This window comes from Mustelus asterias, chromosome 18 (genome assembly GCF_964213995.1).
Source record: "Mustelus asterias chromosome 18, sMusAst1.hap1.1, whole genome shotgun sequence".
Lineage (NCBI taxonomy): Eukaryota > Metazoa > Chordata > Chondrichthyes > Carcharhiniformes > Triakidae > Mustelus > Mustelus asterias.
In genome coordinates this window covers 28,502,081-28,516,785 of record NC_135818.1, presented here as the reverse complement: position 1 = coordinate 28,516,785, position 14,705 = coordinate 28,502,081, and the positions used below count along the sequence as shown (strand labels likewise).

General features: G+C 43.3%; 1 protein-coding gene across 1 annotated transcript in view; it reads left to right on the top strand.

Annotated features, from left to right (window-relative positions):
* The window catches only part of stard9 (StAR-related lipid transfer (START) domain containing 9), a 324,067-nt gene that overhangs the window by 141,421 nt on the left and 167,941 nt on the right, over positions 1–14,705 (top strand). Inside the window, exon 4 of the mRNA XM_078233633.1 lies at positions 9,554–9,670. Within this exon, the coding sequence (XP_078089759.1) occupies positions 9,554–9,670 (117 nt within the window). The remainder of the gene's footprint in view (positions 1–9,553; positions 9,671–14,705) is intronic.

Genomic DNA, 14,705 nt, shown 5'->3' with positions numbered 1-14,705 from the left:
GAATGAGGGAGGGTGGGGGTCCAGGTGTTCTCTCCCTGGTGTCAGAGAGGGGGATGGAGGAGCAGGAGGGAGGACGAGGGACAGGGCACTGAGGTGAGCCGGTGTCCCAGGTCAGTAGTGGAGGAAGAGGAGGGGGGGGTGCCGGTGTTGGGGGCAGCAGCAGTGGGTGGGGGGACTTTCAATCTTCGGCCCTTTGGGCCCAAACAACGCAAAGTCCGGGGTATCTTCACCCCCAACCCTTGTAGATGGAATGAAATCCTCCTGTGTTCTTTCACCACCGCCTCCTCCCCCCCCCCCCCCTCTCTCTCTCTCTCAGGCACAGACCTTGATGGATGGGGCACCAGCCCAACAACTCAGTCCTCTGATGATCTCGTCCCTTTGTTTGGTGTTTTCCTCCCTCCTGCAGATGACACACTCTCTCTCTCGAGGAGAGAGCACCTTCCAGTGACTGGATATTTCGGGGCGGGCGATGGCTCTTCCTTCCTTCCGTCCTCCTTCCGGGTGGAATCCTTCACAAAGGCTTAAAGACCCTTCACCCAGCTTCTTCTTTCTTCCTTCTTCATGGCACCTATAGTCTTCTCTGCATCCAACAGCCAGCTCTCCAGCTGGGACCTGCTGAATGCAGGCTGAGAGTCTGACATACCTGCTTTAAATAGGGAGCATGAGGCTCCCTTATTTAACCATTAAGATTCATCAGGTAGTTCATACACTCGCAAGCCATAGAACATAGAACATAGAACAGTACAGCACAGAACAGGCCCTTCGGCCCACGATGTTGTGCCGACCTTCATCTGAAACCAAGATCAAGCTATCCCACTCCCTACCATCCTGGTGTGCACCATGTGCCTATCCAATAACCGCTTAAATGTTCCTAAAGTGTCTGACTCCACTATCACTGCAGGCAGTCCATTCCACACCCCAACCACTCTCTGCGTGAAGAACCTACCTCTGATATCCTTCCTATATCTCCCACCATGAACCCTATAGTTATGCCCCCTTGTAATAGCTCCATCCACCCGAGGAAATAGTCTTTGAACGTTCACTCGATCTATCCCCTTCATCATTTTATAAACCTCTATTAAGTCTCCCCTCAATCTCCTCCGCTCCAGAGAGAACAGCCCCAGCTCCCTCAACCTTTCCTCATAAGACCGACACTCCAAACAAGGCAGCATCCTGGTAAATCTCCTCTGCACTCTTTCCAGCGCTTCCACATCCTTCTTATAGTGAGGTGACCAGAACTGCACGCAATATTCCAAATGCGGTCTCACCAAGGTCCTGTACAGTTGCAGCATAACTCCACGGCTCTTAAACCCCAACCCCCTGTTAATAAAAGCTAACACACTATATGCCTTCTTCACAGCTCTATCCACTTGAGTGGCAACCTTTAGAGATCTGTGGATATGGACCCCAAGATCTCTCTGTTCCTCCACAGTCTTCAGAACCCTACCTTTGACCCGGTAATCCACATTTCAATTTGTCCTACCAAAATGAATCACCTCACATTTATCAGGGTTAAACTCCATTTGCCATTTTTCAGCCCAGCTTTGCATCCTATCTATGTCTCTTTGCAGCCTACAACACCCCTCCACCTCATCCACTACTCCACCAATCTTGGTGTCATCAGCAAATTTACTGATCCACCCTTCAGCCCCCTCCTCTAAGTCATTAATAAAAATCACAAAGAGCAGAGGACCAAGCACCGATCCCTGTGGCACTCCGCTAGCAACCTGCCTCCAGTCCGAAAATTTTCCATCCACCACCACCCTCTGTCTTCGATCAGATAGCCAGTTACCTATCCAATCGGCCAACTTTCCCTCTATCCCACACCTCCTTACTTTCATCATAAGCCGACCATGGGGGACCTTATCAAATGCCTTACTAAAATCCATGTATATGACATCAACCGCCCTACCTTCATCAACACACCTAGTTACCTCCTCAAAAAATTCTATCAAATTTGTGAGGCACGATTTGCCCTTCACAAATCCGTGCTGACTATCCCGGATTAATCCGCATCTTTCTAAATGGTCGTAAATCCCATCCCTAAGGACCTTTTCCATCAATTTACCAACCACCGAAGTCAGACTAACCGGTCTATAATTACCAGGGTCATTTCTATTCCCTTTCTTAAACAGAGGAACAACATTTGCCACTCTCCAGTCCTCTGGCACCATCCCCGTGGACAGCGAGGACCCAAAGATCAAAGCCAAAGGCTCTGCAATCTCATCCCTCGCCTCCCAAAGAATCCTAGGATACATTTCATCAGGCCCAGGGGACTTATCGACCTTCAGTTTATTCAAAACTGCCAATACATCCTCCCTCCGAACATCTATTTCCTCCAGCCTATTAGCCTGTAACACCTTCTCTTCCTGAAAAACATGGCCCCTCTCCTTGGTGAACACTGAAGAAAAGTATTCATTCATCACCTCGCCTATCTCTACTGATTCCGTACACAAGTTCCCACCACTGTCCTTGACCGGCCCTAACCTCACCCTGGTCATTCTTTTATTCCTCACATAAGAGTAAAAAGCCTTGGGGTTTTCCTTGATCCGACCCGCCAAGGACTTCTCATGTCCCCTCCTAGCTCTCCTCAGCCCCTTTTTCAGCTCATTCCTTGCTGAAGTCTCATTAGCCTGGCTGAAGTCATCACAGTGGTAATCACTGTATCACCTGTTTGATGTTGATTTCTTCTTGAACGTTCAAGGGATGTGGGCATCACTGGGCATTCTTTGCTCATTCCTAATTTCCCTTGAGAAGGTGGTGGTGGCTGCCTTCTTGAACCACTGAAGTGCACATGGTGTGGGTGCACCCACAGTGCTGTCAGGAAGGAAATTCTGGGATTTTGGCCTAGCAGCAGTGAAGGAAAGGCAATATATTTCCAAGACAGGATGGTGGGTGTATTGGAGGGGAACCTCCAGGTGGTGGCATTCCCATGTATCTGTTACTCTTGTCCTTCTAGATGTTAGTGGTCGCGGGTTTGGAAGGTGCACTGTCTAAGGAGCGTGCAATGCATCTTGTAGATTGTACAGACTGCTGCTACTGTGCGTCGGTGGTGGATGGAGTGAATGTTTGTGGAATGGATGGCAATCAGGCAGGCTGCTTTGTTATGGATGATGTCAAGCTTCTTGAGCGTACTTGGAGCTGCACTCATCCAGGCAAATGGAGAATTCCATCACATCCCTGACTTGTGCCTTGTAGATGGTGGGCAGACTTTGGGGAGTCAGGAGGTGAGTCACCTGCCACAGGATTCCTAGCCTCTGACTTGCTGTTGTAGCCACAGTATTATATGGTTGGTCCATTTCAGTTTCTGGTCAATGGTCATGCTCAGGATATCAGTAGTGTGGGATTCATCAATGGTGATGACATTGAATGTCAAGGAGCAATGATTAGAGTTTCTCTTGCTGAAGATGGTCATTGCCTGGCACTTGTGTGGCACAAATGTTAGCTGCTACTTGTCAGCCCAAGCCTGGCTATTGTCCAGGTCTTGTTACATTGTGATGATACTGTGCCTTTAAGTGTAAATGTATTTTAAATGTATTTTAGTCATGTTTCTGTGCAGAATGTGTTTACTAGTCCCTACCATTTTATCGGAGCCGTTTTGTCTGGATGTGGCAGTATATTGTTACTGCAACAGTATAATTGATCTTAATTGCTACCGTGTTTGTTTTAATCTGAACCAATGTGGGGTTCTGTTATTTTGTGTTTTCTCCTGGGAAATTGCAGAGTAGGGCTTGATTATGTTGATTGACAGGTAAGGTCATATGACAGTGTGGGGCTAGGCTTTCACAGAGAAGTCAAGGCAGTCTGCTTTTTGGGATCTTCAGAGAGATTGTATCCCTAATTTTGTCTGAAGTGGAAACTGGAATCGACCAAGAAATAAGCCTTTACTCTGCAATCTCAGACAATAAAAGAGAGGGACAGAACAGGTGAATGTCTTTTTGCACCAAAGAATTATAAAAGAGTAGGGAAATTTACCAGTCGAGCAAATTTAAAAGCTTTGTATCTAAATGCACGCAGCATTTGGAACAAAATTAATGAGTTAACGGCGCAAATAGAAACAAAAGGGTATGATTTGGTGGCGATTACTGAGACATGGTTACAAGGAGACCAGGTCTGGGAATTGAATTTCCAAGGGTATTCAGTATTTCAGAAAGATAGACTGAAAGGAAAAGGAGGTGGTGTAGCTTTGCCGGTGAAGAAAGGGATCAGTGCTGTAATGAGAAGTGACATAAACACGGGAGATCAAGATGTGGAATCAGTCTGGGTAGAAATAAGAAACAGCAAAGGGAAGAAGTACTTGGTAGGAGTAATCTATAGGTCCCCAAGCAGTAGTTCCGCAGTGGGGCACAGTATAAACCAGGAAATACTGGGGGCTTGCAAGAAAGGTAGGGCAAAAATCATGGATGATTTTAATATGCACATAGATTGGAAAAATCAAATTGGCAAGGGTAGCCTGGAGGCAGAGATTGTATTTGAGATTGTTTCTTGGAACAGTATGTTGTGGAACCAACCAGGGGGCAGGCTACTCTGGATTTGTATTGTGTAATGAGGAGGGATTAATTGATGACTTCATAGTTAAGGATCATTTAGGGAGTAGTGACCATATTATGATAGAATTCAAAATTCAGTTTGGGGGTGAGAAAGTGGAGCCCCACACTAGCGTTCTGGAATTAAACAAAGGAAATTACATAGGCATGAGGACAGATTTGGCCCGAATGGGCAGAAAAGCTAAAAGGTAGGACAGTGGCAGTTGTTTAAGGAGATACCCAAGTCCTTGCAACTAAAATATATCTCAGTGAGGAAGAAAGATGGTAAGGGGGGTAAAAAACATCCATGGCTGAACAAGGAGGTCAAGGACAATATAAAGACAAAAACTAAGGTATATGATATTGCAAAGGCCAGTGACAGGCTGGAAGATTGGGGAACTTTCAAACATAAACAAAAGGATACTAAAAAAGTAATAAAAAGAGCTAAGGTAAATTACGAAAGAAAACTAATGCAAAATGTCAAGAAGGATAGCAAAAGCTTCTATAAGTGTATAAAAGGGAAAAGAGTCACTCGGGTGAATGTTGGTTCCCTTGGAAGACGAAACCGGAGAGTTAATAGTGGGGAACATTGAAATGTCAGAGATGCCAAATCAATACTTTGCCTCAGTTTTCACGGTGGAAGACACTAGTACCATTCCTATAGGAATGGGCAAGTCAGAGGTAATGAAAAGGGTAGAACTTAGAACAATCAACATCAATTAGGGAAAAGGTACTCGGCAAACTATTGGGATTGAGGGGAGATAAGTTCCCGGGCCTGATGGTCTACATCCTAGGGTATTAAAGGAAGTGGCGGTGGAGATAGTGGATCCATTGGTTGTAAGATTCCAAAATTCCCTGGCCACAGGAAAGTTCCAATGGATTGGAAAAATGCTAATGTGATGCCCTTATTCAAAAAGGGAGGGAGGCAAAATGTGGGAAATTACAGACCAGTTAATTTAACATCTGTTATTGGGAAAGTGTTAGAATCAATTATCAAGGAAGCAATATCAGGACATTTGGAAAGTCAAAAATCAGAGTCAGCACAGTTTAATGAAAGGTATATCATGTTTGACTAATTTGCTCAAATTCTTTGAGGATGTGACAAGCAAAGTGGATAATGGGGATCCTGTAGATGTAGTATATCTGGACTTCCGGAAGGCGTTTGATAAGGTGCTGCACAAAAAGTTAATTCACAAGGTTAGATCACATGGGATTAGGGATAATTTATTAATTTGGATAAGAGACCGGCTGATGGACAGAAGACAGAGAGTCGGGATAAATGGGTTTTTTTCTGGATGGCAAGAAGTAACTAGTGGGGTGCCACAGGGCTCGGTCCTTGGGCCCCGGCTATTTACAATCTATATTAATGACTTGGATACAGGGATAGAAGGCTCTCTAGCCAAATTTGCCGATGACACAAAAGTAGGCGGGACAGTAAGTTGCAATGAGGAAATAGGAGTCTGCATGTTCTCCCCATGTCTGCGTGGGTTTCCTCCGGGTGCTCCGGTTTGCTCCCACAGTCCAAAAAACCTGCTGGTCAGGTGCATTGGCCATGGTAAATTCTCCCTCAGTGTACCCAAAAAGGCGCCGGAGTGTGGCGACTGGGGGATTTCCACAGTAGCTTCATTGCAGTATTAATGTAAGCCTACTTGTGACACAAATAAATAAAATAAGAACCTCACAAATGGATATAGATAGGTTAGGAGAGTGGGCCAAAATGTGGCAGATGGAGTTTAACGTGGATAAGTGTGAGATCATGCATTTAAGTCCGAATAATGGGAAGATGACTTATTATCTAAATAAGGAGAGACTTCGGAGTGCCCCGATGCAGAGGGATTTGGGTGTCCTCATTCATGAGTCACAGAAAACTAGCATGCAGGTACAGGAGATAATAAAGAAAGCAAATGGAATGTTGGCACTAATAGCTAAAGGAATAGAATATAAAGGTAAGGAAGTACTGTTGCAACTATACAAGGCATTGGTGAGACCGCACCTGGAGTATTGTGCATAGTTTTGGTCCCCTTATTTGAGGAAAGATGTAGTGGCATTGGAGGCAGTTCAGAGGAGGTTCACTAGATTGATTCCAGAGATGAGTTTGTCATATGAAGAGAGGTTGAACAGTTTAGGCCGATACTCTCTGGAATTTAGAAAAATGAGGGGAGATCAAATTGAGGAATGCAAGATGTAAAAGGTATGGATAAAATAGACGTGGACCGAATGCTTCCGCTGGTGGGGCATTCTAGGATGAGAAGTCATAGTATTAGGATAAGGGGTAGCAAATTTAAAACAGAGTTGAGGAGAAACTACTCCTCCCAAAGGGTTGTGAATCTGTGGAATTCACTACCCCAAAGTGCTGGGACAGTGAGTTAATTTAAGAGAAGTTAGACAGATTTTTAATTGGTAATAGGTTGAAGAGTTATGGGGAGAAGGCAGGAAAATGGGGATGAGGAACATATCAGCCATGATCGAATGGCGGAGCAGACTTGATGGGCCGAATGACCTCGTTCTGCTCCTGTATCTTACGAACTTATGAAGATTTTGTTGTCTGGGAGTGGAGCTTTCGCTGGAAATTGCTGCATGAGAACTGGGGAACAGGTATGTGCCCGGATTACTCTCCAGAAGTGTTGAAAGGCCAGAAATCTAGTACCCATGTAGGCATCTTTGGTTTCTGTGTTAACCGGTTCTAAAGAAGGGATTTACGTCTATGGGGGATACTGCTAAATTGGAACAATAGAGTTAGCTAGCTATTAAGAATTATATTTTGTTGTGTTTGAGTATTTTAATTGGTAAAAGTTTTGCTAATTCTTTTTGTCATATTCTAACTGTATTCTTAAATAAAGTTTGTTTTGATAAAAGCTTCCTAGTGGGTCACTTGAATCATACCTAGAGTGAAACACCCTATGTTCACCCTAATGCCAAAGTCAAGTGTAAAAGTTAGGGTCTAGGCTAACTTCACAAAATACTTTGACGTTTCTGGTCTGGTCCATAACAACATTTGGACATGTACTGCTTCAGTATCAGAAGTCATGAATGGTGCTGAACATTGTGCAATCATGAGTGATCATTCCCATTTCTGACCTTATGATGGATGGAAAATCATTCATGAAGCTACTGAAGATGGTTGGGTCTAGGACACCCCCCTGAGGAATCTTTGCAATAATGTCCTGGAACTGAGATGACTGACCTCCGACAACCACAACCATCTTCCTTTGTGCTAGGTATGAGTCCAACCAACTCATTCCCATGAGTCCAACCCCCGATTCCCATTGGCTCCAGTTTTGCTTGGGTTCCTTGATGCCACACTTAGTTAAATGCTGCTTTGATGTCAAGGACAGTTACTATCACCTCACCTCTGGAGTTCAGTTCTTTTTTGTCCACATTTTAACCAAGGTCAGGAGTTGAATGGCCCGGGTGAAACCTAAACTGAGCATTATTAGTGAGCTAGTAATTGCACTGTCGATGACCCCTTCCTTCACTGTTCTGATGATAGAGAGTGGACTGATGGAACTGTAATTGGCTGTGTTCGATTTGTCATGATTTTTGTGAACAAGGAATACTTGGGCAATTTTCCACATTGCTGAGTAGACGCCAGTGTTGCAGCTGTACTGGAACAGCTTGATTAGAGACTCAGCAAGTTTGGAGCACAAGTTTATTCTATTGTCAGAATATTGTCAGGGCCCACAGCCTTTGCACTTTAGGCAATAAATGCTGGCCAGCCAATGATGCCCATGTCCCACAAATGAATTTTTAAAAATCCAATGCTTTCAGCCATTTCTTGATATCACATGGAGTGAATTGAATTGTCCGAAGACTGGCATCTGTGAGGTTGATGACTTCCGGAGGAGACTGAGATGGATCATCCATTCAGCCTTAACCTTTGCATTGATGTGCTCAACCATCATTGCAGATGGGGTTATTTACGGAGCCTGCTCCTCCAGTGAGTTGTTTAATTGCCCACCACCATTCACAGCTGGATGTGGCAGGACTGTGGAGCTCAGATCTGATCTGTTGGTTGTGGGATTGCTTAGTTCTAATTGAGGAGTTAGCATTTGCTTATACTTCAAAATAATGCCATGGGATCATATCCACTAATCTGAAAGGCAGAACCTCCCACAGTGCAGTACTCACTCCCTCTGGCATGTTGTCCTGGAAGACTTAAAGTGACAACTTTCTGGCCCTGAAGGGCCTTGGCTGACACATCATCATAATTAATAATGCCCAGGCATCTGTTTAATAAAGAGAAATACACCACATGCCTGTTAACATTTGAAAGAGAAATGATTTATTAAGATTTGGGATAAGGACCTTCGAAGTGCTAATGTGAATCGCTAGGATCGCTAAGATTTTGCAAGACCTGCTGTTCACTACCTGCATTTATTTGTTGTCTTTAATATCAAATTTCTAGCTTTGCTAAGTTCTCTATTTGCCTACAAAGAGACCTCGACAAATTCATTTAATTGAGCAAGTGCTGATGCTGAAAACCATTGAGGTTTTATGCAATTACTAATTATATTGTTCTATTTCTGATGATAATAGCTAGGTGGCATGGTGGCACAGTGGTAAGCACTGCTGCCTCATAGCTCCAGGGACCCAGGTTCGATTCCGGCCTTGGGTGACTGTGTGGAGTTTGTGCATACTCCCTGGGTGATCCGGTTTCCTCCCACTGTCCAAAGATGTGCGGGTTAGGTGAATTGGCCATGCTAAATTGCCCATTAGTGTCAGGGGGACTAGCAGGGTAAACAGGTGGGGTTACGGGGTCTCGGTGGGATTGTTGTCGGTGCAGGCATGATGGGCCCAATGACCTCTTTCTGCATTGTAGAATTCTATGATTCTATGAAATCCGTTGATTCAATTATCATTTTTAACTGCTAGTCCAACCATACCACATCTATCATCTAACAAGGATACATTTTAGGTCTTAAAAAGGCTAAGCTGTGCCTTTTGAAACTAATTTCTGTAACAATGACAGTATTTAATATGCAATTCTTGTCTTGCCCACTAATCCTATCTATTCTCTTCATCTGCAGGTGTACCAGGATCTTGGCACTTCAGTCCTGTCAGGAGCTATTGAGGGCTACAATGTCTGTCTGTTTGCCTATGGTCAGACTGGCTCAGGAAAAACATACACTATGATGGGGACACCAGTGAGTAATCACTTCATGCTTTTTCCCATTTTCTTCTAGTGCCATTCACATAAGGCAGGAAGCCAGAGTACCGTTCTGTATCATTTTGTTAGTTTTATTCATGCATCCTTTTTGCCTTTTACACTAACTTATTCACTTCAGCTATGAAAGATACTCACTATCTCCCATGTCCACTCCACACAGCTGTCAGACTAGAGTGAGAATAATGCCAAATGGATTCTTTCAGCTGTGAATGACTTGATTTGGAGTTTCTCAGTCACCGTACATTTTTTGGCTCAATCTTCCTTTCTAATTGACATAGTGATGAACAAGTAGCCAGAAGTGGTCTTTATACTGAGTCATTTCGATTTTAGCTAATTGTATTTCCTTCAAATTATACATTTGACAGTATGTCCAGTACTAGCAATGACCTCAAGGGCACGATTGATTAAATTGCAACAGTAACTACTTTTCAAAGTACTTCTTTGGTTTAAAACTCTTTAGGAAGTCTCAGGAGATTCAGTATAAATAAAGTTATTTCTTTCCTCTAAGTAATAGCTACAAATGGTAAAAACATTAAAGGAAGATGGGGCAAGTAATCCTGACTCTGTGGCATAGGTTGAAATAGTTACTGATCACTGAAACAAAAATAATGTTGAATTCTACTATATCAGTTTTTAATTATAATTTTAATATTCTGTTCAAATCTTGTGGGTGAACTGGATTTACAGTTCCACATCTTTCCCTTTTCGTCTACAGTTGCAATTCCCTCTACAATTGCAACTTGCCAAGGCTCCTTCATTATCATCTTCCACACCTGTGACCTCTACCACCCAAAAGGACAAGGGCAGCTGGCACTTGGGAGCACCACCACCTGCAAGTTCCCCTCCAAGCCACAAAACCTGACTTGGACATGTATTGTCATTCCTTCACTGTTACTGGGTCAAAATTCTGGAATTCTGTGAGACTGCAGCAATTGAAGAAGGCAGCTCACCACCACCTTCTTGAGGGCAATTAAGAATGAGTAATTAATTCTGACCTTGTCAGTGGCACTTCTATCCCAAGAATGAATAAAGAAAAACTTCCCTCGACATCTGGCAGCATATGGAATTCTTGCATCAAAATGAAGTGTTTGAATTATTTTTAAGTTGAGGAGACTCAGTGAAGGGTCAAAGTCCATACTGCAGGTCACCACAAGGGAATGGGATTAGGTGAACTGAGTTAGGTGAAAAAAGACTCAGCAAGTTCATTAAGGTTAATGACATAGTTTGGAACAGTGGTTGCGATGTACTAAATATGCAGTCAATTCATGTACAACAATGCCCACAAATAAAAAAATGTAAACCATATATCTGACTTTAGTGATATTGTATGAGGGATGAATATTGTAAGAAGTTTAACAACACCAGGTTAAAGTCCAACAGGTTTATTTGGTAGCAAAAGCCACACAAGCTTTCGGAGCTGCAAGCCCCTTCTTCAGGTGAGTGGGGGGGGGGGGGGGGGGGGGGGGAAGCTTGTGTGGCTTTTGCTACCAAATAAACCTGTTGAACTTTAACCTGGTGTTGTTAAACTTCTTACTGTGTTTACCCCAGTCCAACGCCGGCATCTCCACAGGATGAATATTGGCCAGGGGGAACACCCCTGCTCTTCCTCAAAATTGTGTCGTAGCATCTTTTAGGACCTGAGAGCTTTAATGTTTCTTCCAAAAGATGACACTTCCAACAGTGTAGCAATCCCTGAGTATGGCAATTACATTTTAGCCTAGATTATGTGCTCAAACCTCAGGCCTAGGACTTAAACTCTCAATCCTTTGATTTACAGGTGCAATTCCTATCCACTGAGCCACTGTGACTGGGTTTAAAAAGTTATTTAAATTTCACCATCACCCATAAGTTCATTTTGGGAAAGTGTTGTTCAGCTAAGTTACTGTACAGGATTTTCCAGTACCGCCCATGGCAGGAAATGTCATGGGCATGACAGAAAATCTGGAGTGGCAGTCAAAAGTCCATTGACTTTGGATGGGAATTTCTGGTCTTGTTTGAGCAGGTCTGGAAAATCCTGGCCCCACAAATCTTCAATTCTAAGCCTCTGTTGAAAAAGCTGATCTCAACTGGAGAGAGAAATCATAGAAACCCTACAGTACAGAAAGAGGCCATTCGGCCCATCGAGTCTGCACCGACCACAATCCCACCCAGGCCCTACCCCCATATCTCTACATATTTTACCCGCTAATCCCTCTAATCTATGCATCCCAGGACACTAAGGGGCAATTTTTTAGCATGGCCAATCAACCTAACCCGCACACCTTTGGACTGTGGGAGGAAACTGGAGTACCCGGAGGAAACCCACGCAGACACGAGGAGAATGTGCAAACTCCACACAGACAGTGACCCAAGCCGGGAATCGAATCCAGGTCCCTGGAGCTGTAAAGCAGCAGTGCTAACCACTGTGCTACCGTGTCACCCATGAGAACGGAAAACTTTCATTTAATACAGCACCTTTCATAACCATAGGATTTTCCCATGCATTTAATGCAGTACTTTTGACAACTACAGTTGGTCTCAGGATCTTTGGACTATGGTGGAAAAAAATCAACAAGGGTTCCCATTCTAGAATTCTAACTAGTGACACTGTTCTGGCCAAGTGCTGGAATAACTATCATCAGTTCTTGTCTAAGAGTGGCCTGTTCATCACCATTTGTATTAATCACTTTCGAAGAGATGGGGTGAACATGACACAAAGGAAAATAGGACTGCATTAACATCCATTTTACAGTGTTCAGATGTATCAATTAGCTAAGCTACTGAAAATATCACCCAAAGAAAGCTTGCTTAGTAACTTAGTTCTGCTCGAGTGGTTTAGTCTTAGTGTATCTACCCTTGTAGCTTTCTTGAGGAGTGAAGCAGGAATAATTTGAAATTGATTGAAGCTATTAAAACTCACCAAATAAAAGCAGTTGAATTCAGAGTTAAAATCACGAAGGTCTAATTAAATGGCTGATGAATGCAAAATTTAAAAGTACCGAGCTAAAGAAAGCAACATTAATTTAAAAAAATACCAGGTATTTATAAACAAGAAATGGGTTGTACAAAGAGCCATGTTGATATGGAGTATATTTGTTGAATATGATTAGAGCAATTTATCACAGCTTTACTTTGAAAGTAGTTTATAACAAATGGTTTCCAGTGAGCCATTGATGCTTGCATTTGTGCATATTTATCTTGTGAATGAACTTGAACAGATCTCTGAAATCTGACCCTTACATAAATTATTTGATTCAACCCACTCAAACCTTCAACAACTTAACTCCAAAGGATAGAGGGCATTGACACGATCATAAAATTAATAGGACTAACTCTTATGTTAAGATGCTGCTGATGCTGAAGGTTTACCAGGCTGATTCCTGGGATAGCAGGTCTATCATATGAGGAGAGACGAAGTCGGTTAGGTTTATATTCACTGGAGTTTAAAAGAGTGAGAGGGGATCTAATAGAAGCTTATAAAATTCTGACAGGATTAGACAGGGTAGATTCAGAAAGAATGTTCCCAATGGTGAGGATGTCCAGAACTAGGGATCATAGTTTGAGGATAAGGGGGTAAACCTTTTAGAATTGAGGTGAAGAGAGATTTCTTCACCCAGAGGGTGGCGAAAGTGTGGAATTCACTACCACAGAATGTAGTTGAGGCCAAAACATTATCTGATTTCGAGAAGAAATTAGATATAGCTGGAGGGGCTAAAGGGATCAAGGCATATGGGGGAAAGAGGGATCAGGATATTGAATTCGACTGTACCCACTAGTCTACATTGGCTCCCAGTTTTTAAATTCCCATCCTTGGTTTCAGCTCTATAAGCTCACCCCTCCCTATCTCTGTAACATCCTACAGACCTACATCCCATCAACTCTTTTCATTCCCTGGTAGAATTTGGCATGTGGGCAATCTGTTATGTTCTGCAGTTTAGTATTGCACACCAGCAAAGGCCTTACAGTGCTGGGAAATGTTCTTTGCAAAACATATATTTCAATTCAGACTTCCTCACTTTATCTACTTACATGTAATGATTAGTTTATTTTGGCAAGCTTTATTTTCCCTTTTTTTTCTTGTGCATGTGATAAATGCAACATAATTGGAAGTGTGTGAACAGAAGATGTGTATATTCTGTCTATTGTATCAGTCTTGACTTGGTAGTAACACTCTCACTTGAGTCTGTTGGTTATCAGTCAAACCCCACTCCAGTGTTTTTTTTAACAGGATGTGGGCATTAATGGCTAGGCTAGGATTTTTATTGCCCATCTCTAATTGCCCTTGAGAAGGTGCTGTTGAGCTGCTGCCTTGAACCATTGCAGTTCAAGTGGTGGAGGTACACCTACGTTACTGTTAGAGAGGGAGTTTCAGGATTTTGACCATGAAGATGATAAGAGTGGCTTGGAGGGGAACTTACATTCATGTTCCCATGTATCTGCTGCCCTTGTCCTTCTAGGTGGAAAAGGTTGCGGGTTTGGAAGGAGCCTTGGTGAATTGCTGCACTGCATCTTATGATGGCACATACTGCTGCCACTGTATGTTGATGGTGAAGGGAGTGGATGTTGGAGGTGGTGGATGGGGCGCTAATCAAGCGGATTCCTTTGCTTGGATAGTTTGAGTTTCTAGATGAGCTGCTCTCATCCAAGCAAGTGGAGAATATTGCATCACACTCTTGACTTGTGCTTTGTAGATGATGAACAGGCTTTGGGAAGGAGGTGAGTCACACTCTACCTAGCCTCTGAACTGCCCTTGTAGCCATAGTTTTATTTGGCTAGTCTAGTTCAGTTTTTCACAGATCGTAGAATTTACAGTGCAAAAGGAGGCCATTTGGCCCATCGAGCCTACACCGATAACAGACCCACCCAGGTTCTATCCCCATAATCCCACATACGTACCCTCCTAGTCCCTCTGACTAAGGGGCAATTTATCATGGCCAATCAACCTAAACTGCACATTTTTGGACTGTGGGAGGATTCCGGAGGAAACCCAAGCAAACACGAGGAGAACATGCAAAGTCTACACAGACAGTGAT